Source organism: Salmo trutta, chromosome 32, assembly GCF_901001165.1.
Source record: "Salmo trutta chromosome 32, fSalTru1.1, whole genome shotgun sequence".
In the NCBI taxonomy this organism is placed as follows: Eukaryota; Metazoa; Chordata; class Actinopteri; order Salmoniformes; family Salmonidae; genus Salmo; species Salmo trutta.
Genome location: NC_042988.1, coordinates 2,347,269 through 2,361,193, shown reverse-complemented (window position 1 = coordinate 2,361,193; position 13,925 = coordinate 2,347,269). Strand labels below are relative to the sequence as shown.

General features: G+C 46.0%; 1 protein-coding gene across 1 annotated transcript; it reads right to left on the bottom strand.

Moving 5' to 3' along the window:
- Window positions 1-342: 342 nt before the first annotated feature.
- Window positions 343-3,858, bottom strand: si:ch211-195b15.8 (tyrosine-protein phosphatase vhp-1). The gene is made up of 5 exons (XM_029727036.1): window positions 3,660-3,858; window positions 3,214-3,330; window positions 2,874-3,033; window positions 2,175-2,298; window positions 343-2,013 (listed from the first exon to the last, which is right to left on the bottom strand). Exons 2-5 carry the CDS (start codon window positions 3,313-3,315, stop codon window positions 762-764), a joined length of 1,638 nt encoding a protein of 545 aa, XP_029582896.1. The 5' UTR covers window positions 3,316-3,330; window positions 3,660-3,858; the 3' UTR covers window positions 343-761.
- Window positions 3,859-13,925: the final 10,067 nt, after the last annotated feature.

Here is a 13,925-nt window from a genome sequence, read left to right as displayed (position 1 = left end):
CTTCCTTTCCCTCCCTGATTTGCCCATCCCCTCAACCGGATGTGACTCATTTACATGGGCATGTTGCTCATTTTTACCACACCCACATTCACCCACAACCCCTCCCTATTAACCCAAACAATTTGTTGATGTTCAAGGGCAGACTGTCATCTAAAAGTGAAAATAATCCTAACTTTATTTTCAAGACTGCATTCTTGCAATATTTTATAAAATAATAAGTGAATAACCATATCAGTCTGAATTGTGAATCAGATGTTTTCCTCATAGGCCTAAATTATTGTAAGTGTATGGTGACATACATGGGAGATTAGTCAGAATAGAAAAGCCAGGAGAGAACAGGAGTAAAATATGTAATCTTTAATGAACACTATGATCCCATTACAAACAACAGTGCCAAAATACCATCCTCAAAATATTAATTTCATAAATAACAACAATAAACTGATCACTTTATTCACGTCAATCAATAAATAAAAATCAACATAATCAAGCCTTAATCCATGAGCATTGTGTTGGAGGCATAAACTGCTCCTATATGTAATATATATAGTGCTTTTGAAGGAAGTCAACAATAAATTGGCATTTATAGGACAAAGCATTCACACAGAGCTCTGTGAACATGGTATGGGCAGACAAATATTTTACATGCAGTTATGTTCTTCAGTTCCTCACATGCACACACACACACACACACACACACAAATCAATCTCCTGGCATTTATCAGCCCTCTCTCTGTCCTCGCCAGTGGTCTCTTACCGCATCAGCACCTATAGGGCAGAACAGCCTGTCCCACTTTGATCCGGGGGCCGAGCAGAACCCCCAACAGCATCTTCTCCCCCCAGCCCAGCAGCTTGTTGACAGTCAGGTTGAGAGGAGACAGGAGGCCCTGTTCAGCATCCACTCCTTCCTCAGCCTCCACTGCAGATGCAGACAGTTTAGCTGCTGGCAACACCTGCTGGTCAACTATGATACTGTGCTGGTTCAAAACAGAACTGCTGCTCAGGCTCCCAGTTAGTGTCTCCCTCTCTGCTCTTCCCTTGCTGTGGTCCTTCCCTGTTTTTGGAGTTGAGTTAGGCCTCCGCTTCTCCACGCTCTGACAGCGACTGGGCTCTCTTTTACCCTGGCCTCTTCCCTCTCTCTCTACCTTCACCTGGGTTCGGGAGGAGCAGCGATTGGGCCGACCTGCTGCTTTGACGCAGGATGTGCTCCTCTCTCTCTGTTGTACGTCTGTCTGTGAGGAGGAAAGGGCCACCGCCGAAGGCTTTCTACCGTGCCTTTTTGAACCACTGGTGCCTTCTGACTCCCTCTTGTGGATGGTGTTGGAAGCGCTGGAGCGTGTTGGCTTGTGGCTAATGCTGTGCCTGTTGTTGCTTTCTGGCTCATTCTGGTGGGGAGTTGGGGGAATTGCACCAACGGGAGACAAGGAGAGGGTGAGGCTCTTGCGCTTCTCAGAGAGAGACGCAATGCCTGTTGGGATTTGTAGTGTGTTGGGCTTTGGTGTTGGTGTCGCTGGTTCGTTGGGGCTTGGAGTCATTGCTCCACACGGGCTCTGGGCCTCCCTCTGGTTCTGGTTCTGGTTCAGGTTGAGAGTGAGCGTTCTGAGTTTGCTGGAGAGAGACAGCGTCAGTTGTGACGGCACACTCCTCTGGTCTTGCTGTAGCTTCTCTGATAGACTCTGAGTTTCACATGAATATGAGCACCTTTGCTCTATGTTCTCTGTGTTACAAGTGGAATTCTCATTGTACATATTATGCACTTTAGCAACCTCTAAAAAGTCCTTAGCAACATAGCCATTGTCCTGAATATTCATGATCTGATTGGCTGACAGGGGGACAGAGGAACCGCAGCTAATGTTTTCATTGCTTGACTGCAGGCATGTGTCCAGTGATCTGATTGGCTGGATAGTGGGGTTGCCATTAGAGGCCTTCTGAGCGAGGGTTCCCTGGAAGTGTTGTAGCTGACCCAGAAAATTGAAGTTAGGGGAGATTGAAGGCCTGCGCTCTTTCACAAACCTGAAAGTGAGGAACAGACAAGATTAGATGTGGATGCTTTATATATGCACACACACACACACACACACACACACACACACACACACACACACACACACACACACACACACACACACACAATCATTAAAATGCACGAATACATATAGCACAGACAAACACACCTGTAGGCATGGTCAAGGTCCATCCCCAGATTGTACATTATGTAGGCCACAGCCAGGGCAGGGGAGCGAGAGATTCCTGCAGCACAATGAACTAACACAGATCCACCTGATGACATAGCCCCATCTGAGAGAGCGAGAAGAGATAGATAAGTATTTATTTTTTATTTTTGTTGAAATCATCCATACTGTACTGCATGACATCATTAAGCCAGACTGCAAACTGTGCAAAGGACGCACAGCTTATATCAACTGTCATGAATGGGCTTCCTGCAACAGTAGGCTTGTATCAATTGTCCATGATACTGAATGGGCTGTAACAGCATTCAATATTTCTGAAACCATAGGAGCCTAACTGGCCTGCATGAAACCCTGATCAATAACTGCTCATCACTTGAACTGAGTCATCTGTGTTTCTTCCAGACAGACAGTCGCCAGTGTGTAATGCATCCATGATGATGCAGACTGTGGCATTATGATGACATGCAGAAATGTCCTATCACCTAACCAGTAGGATTTGCCCTGGTCAAATCTCCAATGACACCTATATGTTCCCCTTATAGTGCACTTTCCCCTTATAATGCACTAGCTCTATAGTGCACTAGCTCTCTGTCTTGTCGAAAATAGTGCAGTTGCACTATATGGGGAATAGGGTGACATCCATTTGACACATAACCAACCCAATCTCATCATTATTCTCACCGATAAAACGCAGTGCCTCCGGGATATGGGGCAGCAGGTCATCTCGAAGAGAGTCGTCGATGGGGATGCGAAGGTACTGGGAACCGGGAAGGAAAGTAGGCTGCGGGCTGCAGCGGCTCACGCTTAGCACGTAGGAGATCCCGCGAGCGCCGAGGCAATCCTGCAGCCGAGCAGGGAGAGCACGGGGAAAAGAGAGACAGAGAACAGGCAATATTAACACATTCTAGTCTTCTGGAAGAGCTGCCTTTTCGGTGCATTGTGAAAATACAACGCTTTGGCCAATGACGAGTGCTAGGCTATCAATTCTATTGACTGACCAACTGAATGAAAACATTATTACCTGCGTAACGTCCGTCTCTGCACCTAGGTAAAGATGCGGTAGGATGAGAGACAGCGGTGGACGTTCGCGTGTCCCGTTCTCTCTCTCCCTGTAGAACACCATCTCTGTTCTTTGTGTCTGGAACCAAAACATGAGAGAAAACTTTGTTCATTTCAATATCAAGGGATTACAATTATGTATTAGTCTACAATACATAGGAATCGAAAAAAGAATGCATGGAACTTTGACAATAATTTTAACAGTTGCATGAAATATATTAGCATTATTATTGCCATGAATGTTAATTAAGAAAACATTACTTTGGTCTATTGCTGCTGCAGAATCATGTTATCTTTGCATTACGTCATGGATTTTGCAAGTTCACATACATTAGATGATCATAAGAGAATATAAGATCAGACATAAATGATGCAAGCAATATGCAAAAAATATTACATTGTACTTACAGTGACGATTTTCAATCCAAACGAAGATACTGGAAATATCGCACAAATCAACTTGCACACCAAATAATATAATCAAACGAATGGTCTCAAAGCAAATGGATGAAGAATCCAAAAGGATATGTTATGCTTAATTAATAGTATAGCTCTCTCTCTCTCGACTTCTACTCTCGTCCTCGTCCTGTCTGCGACTGTAACATTATTTGTTGTTGTATGTCTATACCTGCGCGAGGGGGAAAGGATGAGGTAATGCGTTTTCTACAAGCTAAGAATAGTACAATTGTATGTGATGTCATTTTCAACCAATCAGCGCCCATGCCGGACTTTGACGCGTGCGCGCGCACGCGCTCCATTTGTTCATCATCATCAATTCGCCTGAAGACCTTGGCTTTTTATTGTGATGAATCGTACCTTTTCTGACGCTATTGTTGCAGAGCCGTTTTAAAAAACACGCAGCTGCAATACCCCGTGTGCGAAAAGCATTTATTTGTGTAAAATCCTATAATCTCATCCAGTGGCGAATTTAGCATGTAAATCTTGGTGTGGCAAAAAAATAAAAGAAGTGGGATGCATGCCAGCATAGCCACTACACAACACTAAACAATACATTAATTGCGCTATAACGGTGACAAACGGTGCCCACAAACTGTTAGGTCCTGCAAAATAAAGCTGTCCCAACAGCAATCCAAACACGTCCACTGCTACACCTGGCTATCAGCGGAGCCTTACTTGTCTGGTAGCGAAACAGTTCATTCAGCCTTATTTACTGCCTCTAAAAAAACCTGCTGATATGGCTGACTTGCTTAAACAAATGCGGTTTCTAATGACAATTGAGATGTACAAACTATGGCATAAGGGGACGACAAGCAGATAAGGGGAAATCCGTAATTTCGATTAAAACCTTAATGAGCAGGCTAGGACGGACGCAGTCGATATAACTATTTGTTCAGCACTTATGAAATGTACAGCAACATAATTCAGAACATGGACGATCTTAGAATGTGCTCCCTGTGTACCAAGTCAGAACCATAGGATAAATAAAGGGGGCACATAAGCAGACAATGAAAGCTCTTACAATATTCAATGATTACATTTCTCAAAAACAGGTTATAGGCTAAATGTGCACCAAGTCAGAACAGTAGGCGAAATTAAGAGGTGAAAATATACCAATTATTAGGGTGAGGCACATGGGCTAATAACAGCTTACTACACAACATACACTTAGTATTACTTTCTTTGTGGGCACCGTTTGTCACCATTATAGTGCAATTCATGTATTGTTTAGTGTTGTGCTGTGTAGTGGCTTTGTTGGCATGCATTCCACTTTTTTTTTTTGCCCCACCAAGATTTACATGCTAAAATTGGCACTGCTTTTAGAACTGCCCCAGTCAATTGTAAGTGCTGTTATTGTGAAATGGAAACGACTAGGAGCAACAACGGCTCAGCCGCGAAGTGGTAGGCCACACAAGCTCAAGCTCACAGAACTGGCGGATGCCAGGAGAATGCTACCTGCCCGAATGCATAGGTGTCAACTGTAAAGCTAGGTTGAGGAAGAATAATGGTCTGGGGCTGTTTTTCATGGTTCAGGCTAGGGCCCTTAATTCCAGCGAAGGAAAATCTTAACGCTACGGCATGCAATGACATTAGACGATTCTCTGCTTCCAACTTTGTGGCAACAGTTTGGGGAAGGCCCTTTCCTGTTTCAGCATGACAATGCCCCCAGTGCAAAAAGCGAAGTCCAAACAGAAATGGTTTGTCGAGATCGGTGTGGAAGAACTTGACTGGCCTGCAGAGAGCCCTGACCTTAACCCCATAAAATCTTTGGGATGAATTGGAACGCCAACTGCGAGTCAGGCCTAATCGCCCAACATCAGTGCCGACCTCGCTAATGCTCTTATGGCTGAATGGAAGCAAGTCCCGCAGCAATGTTGTCACATCCTGGCCAGTATATAAGGTTAATTGTTTTGTAGTTTGGTCAGGGCGTGACAGAGGGTATTTGTTTTATGTGGTTCAGGGTGGTGTGTTTGTTTAAGGGTGTTTGTTTTAGTATTTCCGGGGTTTTGGTTTATAGTCTGTTTATGTATTTCTATGTCTAGTCTGGTGAGTGTGTTTCTATGTTGGGTAATTGGGATTGGGACTCTCAGTTGAAGGCAGGTGTTGTCTATCTGCCTTTAATTGAGAGTCTCATATATAAGGGTGTGTCTGTGTTTGTGATTTGTGGGTGATTGTTCTGTGTAAAGCCCTATGCTTTGCCAGGCTGTTATTTGTTCGTCTTCGTATTTTGTATGTTCATTCTTATAGTAAATAAAAGTCAAGATGAGCATTCACGTACCTGCTGCATATTGGTCCACATTTTCTGATGACGATTTCGCACTATCGTCGGAAGACGAGGACGACAAACGTGACAGAATCACCCACCTCAAAAGGACCAAGCAGCAGAGGAAGGAGCAGACGGCGTTCGAGTTGGACTGGCGGGAGAAGTGGACTTGGGAGGAAGTTCTGGACGGGGCCGGACCTTGGCATCAGGCTGGGGAGTATCGCCGCCCGCAGTGGGAAATAGAAGCAGCCAAGGCAGAGAGGCGTTGGTACGAGGCCAGAGTGGACGCGCTGAAGGAGATGCACGAGAGGCACCCCCAAGAAAATTTTTTGGGGGGGCACACGGGTAGTTTGGCTAGGCGAAGGAAGAGCCGGAAGCCAGCTACCCGTGGTTATATGGAGGAGCGTATGAGGTGGGGAGCGCCATGTTTCGCTGAGAAGCGCAATATCTCACCCATACGCACGCACAGTCCGGTGCGAGTTATTCCAGCCCCTCGCAGGTGCCGTGCTAGAGCGGGCATCCAGCCTGGTAGGAGGATGCCTGCGCAGCGCATCTGGTCGCCGGTACGCCTCCGAGGACCAGGCTACCCAACTCCCGCTCTACGCACGGCTACCATCAAGCCCCTGCACAGCCCAGTCTGCCCTGTACGAGCACTCCGCTCGTGCAGGGCTACTAGTTCCATCGAGCCAAGGCGGGTTGTGCAGGAGGTAAGATCTAGACCGGCTGTGCGCCTCCATAGCCCTGGGTTTCCAGCTCCTGTCTCTCGTGCGGACCCGGAAGTGCGTCCACCCAGTCCGACTCGTCCTGTTCCCGCTCCCCGCACTAAACGGCAAGTGCGTAAACCCAGCCTCGCCAGTCAACAGTCGGAGCTGCCCGCCAGTCAACAGTCGTCGGAGCTGCCCGCCAGTCAACAGTCGTCGGAGCTGCCCGCCAGTCAACAGTCGTCGGAGCTGCCCGCCAGTCAACAGTCGTCGGAGCTGCCCGCCAGTCAACAGTCGTCGGAGCTGCCCGTCAGTCAACAGTCGTCGGAGCTGCCCGTCGGAGCTGCCCGTCAGTCAACAGTCGTCGGGGCTGCCCGTCAGTCAACAGTCGTCGGAGCTGCCCGTCAGTCAACAGTCGCCGGAGTGGTCAGACTGCGCTGAACTGCCGGAGTGGCCAGACTGCGCTGAACTGCCGGAGTGGCCAGACTGCGCTGAACTGCCGGAGTGGCCAGACTGCGCTGAACTGCCGGAGTGGCCAGACTGCGCTGAACTGCCGGAGTGGCCAGACTGCGCTGAACTGCCGGAGTGGCCAGACTGCCCTGAACTGCCGGAGTGGCCAGTCTGCCCTGAACTGCCGGAGTGGCCAGTCTGCCCTGAACTGCCGGAGTGGCCAGTCTGCCCTGAACTGCCGGAGTGGCCAGTCTGCCCTGAACTGCCGGAGTGGCCAGTCTGCCCTGAACTGCCGGAGTGGCCAGTCTGCCCTGAACTGCCGGAGTGGCCAGTCTGCCCTGAACTGCCGGAGTGGCCAGTCTGCCCTGAACTGCCGGAGTGGCCAGTCTGCCCTGAACTGCCGGAGTGGCCAGTCTGCCCTGAACTGCCGGAGTGGCCAGTCTGCCCTGAACTGCCGGAGTGGCCAGTCTGCCCCGACTGCCCCGAGCTGACAGACTGCCCCGAGCTGACAGACTGCCCAGACTGCCCCGAGCCGCCAGACTGCCCCGAGCCGCCAGACTGCCCCGAGCCGCCAGACTGCCCCGAACCGCCAGACTGCCCAGACTGCCTGGAACGGCCAGAACCTGAGCCGCCTCCAATATAGGTGGGTTGGGGAGGGGGGGTGTAGCACAGTGCCGTCGTTGACGGCAGCCACCCTCCCTTCCCTCCCTTTAGTAAGGGGGAATTTTCTTTTGGGTATTGTTTGGGGGTAATTTTTTTTTTTTTTTTTTAAGGTGCTTCTGGGGTAGCACCTTTAAGGGGGGGGTACTGTCACATCCTGGCCAGTATATAAGGTTAATTGTTTTGTAGTTTGGTCAGGGCGTGACAGAGGGTATTTGTTTTATGTGGTTCAGGGTGGTGTGTTTGTTTAAGGGTGTTTGTTTTAGTATTTCCGGGGTTTTGGTTTATAGTCTGTTTATGTATTTCTATGTCTAGTCTGGTGAGTGTGTTTCTATGTTGGGTAATTGGGATTGGGACTCTCAGTTGAAGGCAGGTGTTGTCTATCTGCCTTTGATTGAGAGTCTCATATATAAGGGTGTGTCTGTGTTTGTGATTTGTGGGTGATTGTTCTGTGTAAAGCCCTATGCTTTGCCAGGCTGTTATTTGTTCGTCTTCGTATTTTGTATGTTCATTCTTATAGTAAATAAAAGTCAAGATGAGCATTCACGTACCTGCTGCATATTGGTCCACATTTTCTGATGACGATTTCGCACTATCGTCAGAGGACGAAGACAAGCGTGACAAATGTTGCAAGATCTAGTGCAGGGCTGCCCAATGCTCTTCCTGGAGATCTACTGTCCTGTAGGTTTTCAGCCCAAGCCTAATTTAGCATATCTGATTCAGCTATTTAAGGTCTTGTTGAGCAGATAATTAGTAGAATCAGGTGTGTTAAATTAGGAAGAGTGGAGGCTGTTATAGCAGCAAGGGGGGGGGGGGCAACTCCATATTAATGCCCATGATTTTGGAATGAGATGTTTGACGAGCAGGTGTCCACATACTTTTGGTCATGTAGTGTATGTGCGAAATGTATGTGATATCAACAGAAAGGTATATTTTCTGGGTGACCTTAATATTGACTGGCTTCCATCAAGCTTCCCACTTGAAAAAAAGCTTCAAACTGTAACCAGTGCCTGCAATCTGGTTCAGGTTATCAGTCAACCTACCAGGGTATTTACAAACAGCACAGGAATTAAATCATCAACATGTATTGATTCAAGCTGTATCCAAATCCATTGTATGTAGTGATCACAATATAGTAGCCATATGTTGGATAACCAAAGTTCCAAAGGCTGGGCCTAATATAGTTTATAAGAGGTCCTACAAAATGATTTGTAGTGATTGCTATGTTGATGATGTAAAGAATATTTGATGGTCTGTGGTGTGTAATGAGGAGCAAGCAGACACTGCACCAGACACATACAGTGCATTTGGAAAGTATTCAGACCACTTGACTTTTTCCACATTTTGTTAGGTTACAGCCTTATTCTAAAATGTATTAAATCGTCTTTTTCCCTCATCAATCTACACACAATACATCATAATGACAAACAAAAAACAGGTTTTATACATTTTTGCTAATTTGTAAAAAAAAAAAATATGGAAATATCACATTTACATGAGTTTCAGATGCTTTACTCAGTACTTTGTTGAAGCACCTTTGGCAGCGATTACAGCCTCGAGTCTTTTTGGGTATGACGCTACAAGCTTGGCACAGCTGTATTTGGGGAGTTTCTCCCATTCTTCTCTGCAGATCCTCTCAAGCTCTGTCAGCTTGACAGTTGCTGCACAGCTATTTTCAGGTCTCTCCAGAGATGTTTGATCGGGTTCAAATCCGGGCTCTAGCTGGGCCACTCAAGGACATTCAGAGACTTGTCCTGAAGCCAGTCCTGCATTGTCTTGGCTGTGTGCCTTCGCCCCAGGCTGAGGTCCAGAGCACCCTGGAGCAGGTTTTCATCAAGGATCTCTCTGTACTTTGAGAATCTTGTTTCTGAGAGTCTTTAGGTGCCTTTTGGCAAACTCCAAGCGGGCTGTCATGTGCCTTATACTGAGGAGTGGATTCCGTCTGGCCACTCTACCATAAAGGCCTGATTGGTGGAGTGCTGCAGAGATGGTTGTCCTTCTGTAAGTTTCTCTCATCTCCACAGAGGAACTCTGGAGTTCGGTCAGAGTGACCATCGGTCACCTCCCTGACCAAGGCCCTTCTCCCCCGATTGCTCAGTTTGGCCGGGCGGCCAGCTCTAGGAAGAGTCTTGGTGGTTCCAAACTTCTTCCATTTAAGAATGATGGAGGCCACTGTGTTCTTGGGGACCTTCAATGCTGCAGAAATGTTTTGGTACCCTTCCCCAGATCTGAGGCCTCATGGCCTGGTTTTTGCTCTGCCATGCACTGTCAACTGTGGGACCTTATATAGACAGGTGTGTGCCATTCCAAATTATGTCCAATCAATTGAATTTACCCCAGGTTGACTCCAAACAAGTTGTAGGCTCATCTCAAGGATGATCAATGGAAACAGGATGCACCTGAGCTCCTTTTTGAGACTCATAGCAAAGGGTCTGAATACTTATGTAAAGAAGGTCTTTCTGTATTTTTTTTAATACATTTGCACACATTTCTAAAAACCTGGTTTCGCTTTGTCATTATGGGATATTGTGTGTATATTGCTGACAATTTTTCTTTATTTAATTCATTTTAGAATAAGGCTATAAGGTAACAACATGTCGAAAAAAGGGTTCAGAATATTTTCAGAAGGCACTGTACATGAAATTGCTTATTCCAGTTACTAATAAGCATGCACCCATTCAGAAAATGACAATTAACTGCAAAATCCCTGTGGATTAATGAGAAATTGAAAAATTATATGGTGGAGACGGATGAGGCAAAAGGAATGGCAAATAAGTCTGGCTGCTTGACCGTTTGGCAAATGTACTACAAATTGAGAAAATATGTGACTAAACTGAATAAAAAGAAGAGCGTCACATCTGGAGGAAACCTGGCACCATCCATACGGTGAAGTATGGTGGTGGCAGCATCATGCTGTGGGGATGTTTTTCAGCGGCAGGGACTGAGAGACTTGTCAGGATCGAGGGAAAGATGAACAGAGCAAAGTACAGAGAGATCCTTGATGAAAATTTGATCCAGAGCGCTCAGGACCTCAGATAGGGGCGAAGGTTCACCTTCCAACAGGACAATGACCCGAAGCACACAGCCAAGACAATGCAGGAGTGGCTTCAGGACAAGTCTCTGGATGTCTTTGAGTAGCCCAGCCAGAGCCCGAACTTGAACCTTTTTATTTTTATAAAATGTATTTCACCCTTATTTAACCAGGTAAGTCAGTTGAGAACAAGTTCTCATTTACAACTGCGACCTGGCCAAGATAAAGCAAAGCAGTGCGACACAAACAACAACACAGAGTTACACATGGAATGAACAAACATACAGTCAATAACACAATAGAACAATCTATATGCAGTGTGTGCAAATGAAGTAATATTAGGCAGGTAAGGCAATAAATAGGCCATAGTGGCAAAATAATTACAATTTAGCAAATAAACACGAGTGAAAGATGTGCAGAAGATGAATGTGCAAGTAGAGATACTGGGGTGCAAAGGAGCAAAAAAATATATATAAATAAAATCAATAACAATACGGGATGAGGTAGTTGGATGGGCTATTTACAGATGGGCTATGTACAGGTGCAATGATCTGTAAGCTGCTCTGACAGCTGATGCTTAAAGTTAGTGAGGGAGATATGAGTCTCCAGCTACAGTGATTTTTGCAATTTGTTCCAGTCATTGGCAGCAGAGAACTGGAAGGAAAGGCGGCCAAACGAGTAATTGGCTTTGGGGGTGACCAGTGAAATATACCTACTGGGGCGCGTGCTATGGGTGGGTGCTGCTATGGTGACCAGTGACCTGAGATAAGGCGGAGCTTTACCTAGCAAAGACTTATAGATGACCTGGAGCCAGTGAGTTTGGCGACGAATATGAAGCGAGGGTCAGCCAACATGAGCATACAGGTCACAGTGGTGGGCTGTATATGGGGCTTTGGTGACAAAACGGATGGCACTGTGATAGACTGCATCCAATTTGCTGAGTGTTGGAGGCTATTTTGTGAATGACATCGCCGAAGTCAAGGATTGGTAGGATAGTCAGTTTTACGAGGGTATGTTTGGCAGCATGAGTGAAGGATGCTTTGATGCAAAATAGATGTAATTTTGGATTGGAGATTATTATTGATTATTATTGACAATTACATGAAGTTGATGCAAAGAGTCAATATTTGCAGTGTTGACCCTTCTTTTTCAAGACCTCTGCAATCCGCCCTGGCATGCTGTCAATTAACTTCTGGGCCACATCCTGACTGATGGCAGCCCATTCTTGCATAATCAATGCTTGGAGTTTGTCAGAATTTGTGGGTTTTTGTTTGTCCACCCGCCTCTTGAGGATTGACCACAAGTTCTCAATGGGATTAAGGTCTGGGGAGTTTCCTGGCCATGGACCCAAAATATCGATGTTTTGTTCCCCGAGCCACTTTGTTATCACTTCTGCCTTATGGCAAGGTGCTCCATCATGCTGGAAAAGGCATTGTTCGTCACCAAACTGTTCCTGGATGGTTTGGAGAAGTTGCTCTCGGAGGATATGTTGGTACCATTCTTTATTCATGGCTGTGTTCTTAGGCAAAATTGTGAGTGGGCCCACTCCCTTGGCTAAGAAGCAACCACACACATGAATGGTCTCAGGATGCTTTACTGTTGGCATGACACAGGACTGATGGTAGCGCTCACCTTGTCTTCTCTGGACAAGCTTTTTTCCGGATGCCCCAAACAATCGGAAAGGGGATTCATCAGAGAAAATAACTTTACCCCAGTCCTCAGCAGTCCAATCCCTGAACCTTTTGCAGAATATCAGTCTGTCCCTGATGTTTTTCCTGGAGAGAAGTGGCTTCTTTGCTGCCCTTCTTGACACCAGGCCATCCTCCAAAAGTCTTCCCCTCACTGTGCGTGCAGATGCACTCACAAGTGCCTACTGCCATTCCTGAGCAAGCTTTGTACTGGTGGTGCCCCGATCCCGCAGCTTAATCAACTTTAGGAGACGGTCCTGGCGCTTGCTGGACTTTCTTGGGCGCCCTGAAGCCTTCTTCACAACAATTGATCCGCTCTCCTTGAATTTCTTGATGATCCGATAAATGGTTGATTTAGGTGCAATCTTACTGGCAGCAATATCCTTGCCTGTGAAGCCCTTTTTGTGCAAAGCAATGATGACGGCACGTGTTTCCTTGCAGGTAACCATGGTCGACAGAGGAAGAACAATGATTCCAAGCACCACCCTCCTTTTGAAGCTTCCAGTCTGTTATTCGAACTCAATCAGCATGACAGAGTGATCTCCAGCCTTGTCCTCGTCAACACTCACACCTGTGTTAACAAGAGAATCACTGACATGATGTCAGCTGGTCCTTTTGTGGCACGGCTGAAATGCAGTGGAAATGTTTTTTTGGGGATTCAGTTCATTTGCATGGCAAAGAGGGACTTTGCAAATAATTGCAATTCATCTGATCACTCTTCATAACATTCTGGAGTATATAAAAATTGCCATCATACAAACTGAGGCAGCAGACTTTGTTAAAATTAATGTGTGTCATTATCAAAAGTTTTGGCCACGACTGTACACACACATAGATTTTGTATTGTAGATATGTGGTAGAGTAGTTGCCTGAGGGTACACACTTAATGTATTGTGAAAAGTTTTATGAAGTGTAATGTCAGGTAATATTTAAAATTGTATATAACTGCCTTGGAAGCTGCTAATAGGGATCATAATAAATACAATTACAAATAACGTAATCATTCAATCATAGCCTATATTTAGTGACCCACAGTTGCAAGAGGGGAGAAAACACATAATATTGCACAACTCAAGATAAATGGGTTAACATGGGAAGTACATGGATAATTTATATTTAGTTCATGTTTTATTTCTGCATCAAGGCTGATCTTTGCTTTGCACAGGGCACACGTTTGCATGTTCACTGTAGCCTAGGAGATGGCCTAGTTCATCCCATTGGTGCATCATGACAAGTTACTCCTCTCCCTGAAGCCCTATATTCTCATTCGGGTCAAATTAAGAATAAGAAAGAATTAATCTAATCTGATCTCAATCCAGTTCTGCGTTTACCCCTGTTAACAGTTCAGGTTTATGACTGGGGGAAGATTTGCTAATACTAAACCTGTGCTTGAAGGCCATTTTAACATGGTGTTGAATTAGG

What these genes read in the sequence shown, in the direction of transcription:
- si:ch211-195b15.8 (XM_029727036.1), bottom strand. Translation starts at nt 3,315, where the DNA reads ATGGTGTTCTACAGGGAGAGAGAGAACGGGACACGCGAACGTCCACCG. An exon ending in GGAGGCACTGCGTTTTATCG is followed by an intron (nt 2,299 to 2,873) that starts GTGAGAATAATG and finishes TCGCTCTCTCAG; the next exon opens with ATGGGGCTATGTCATCAGGT. An exon ending in GACCTTGACCATGCCTACAG is followed by an intron (nt 2,014 to 2,174) that starts GTGTGTTTGTCT and finishes CCTCACTTTCAG; the next exon opens with GTTTGTGAAAGAGCGCAGGC.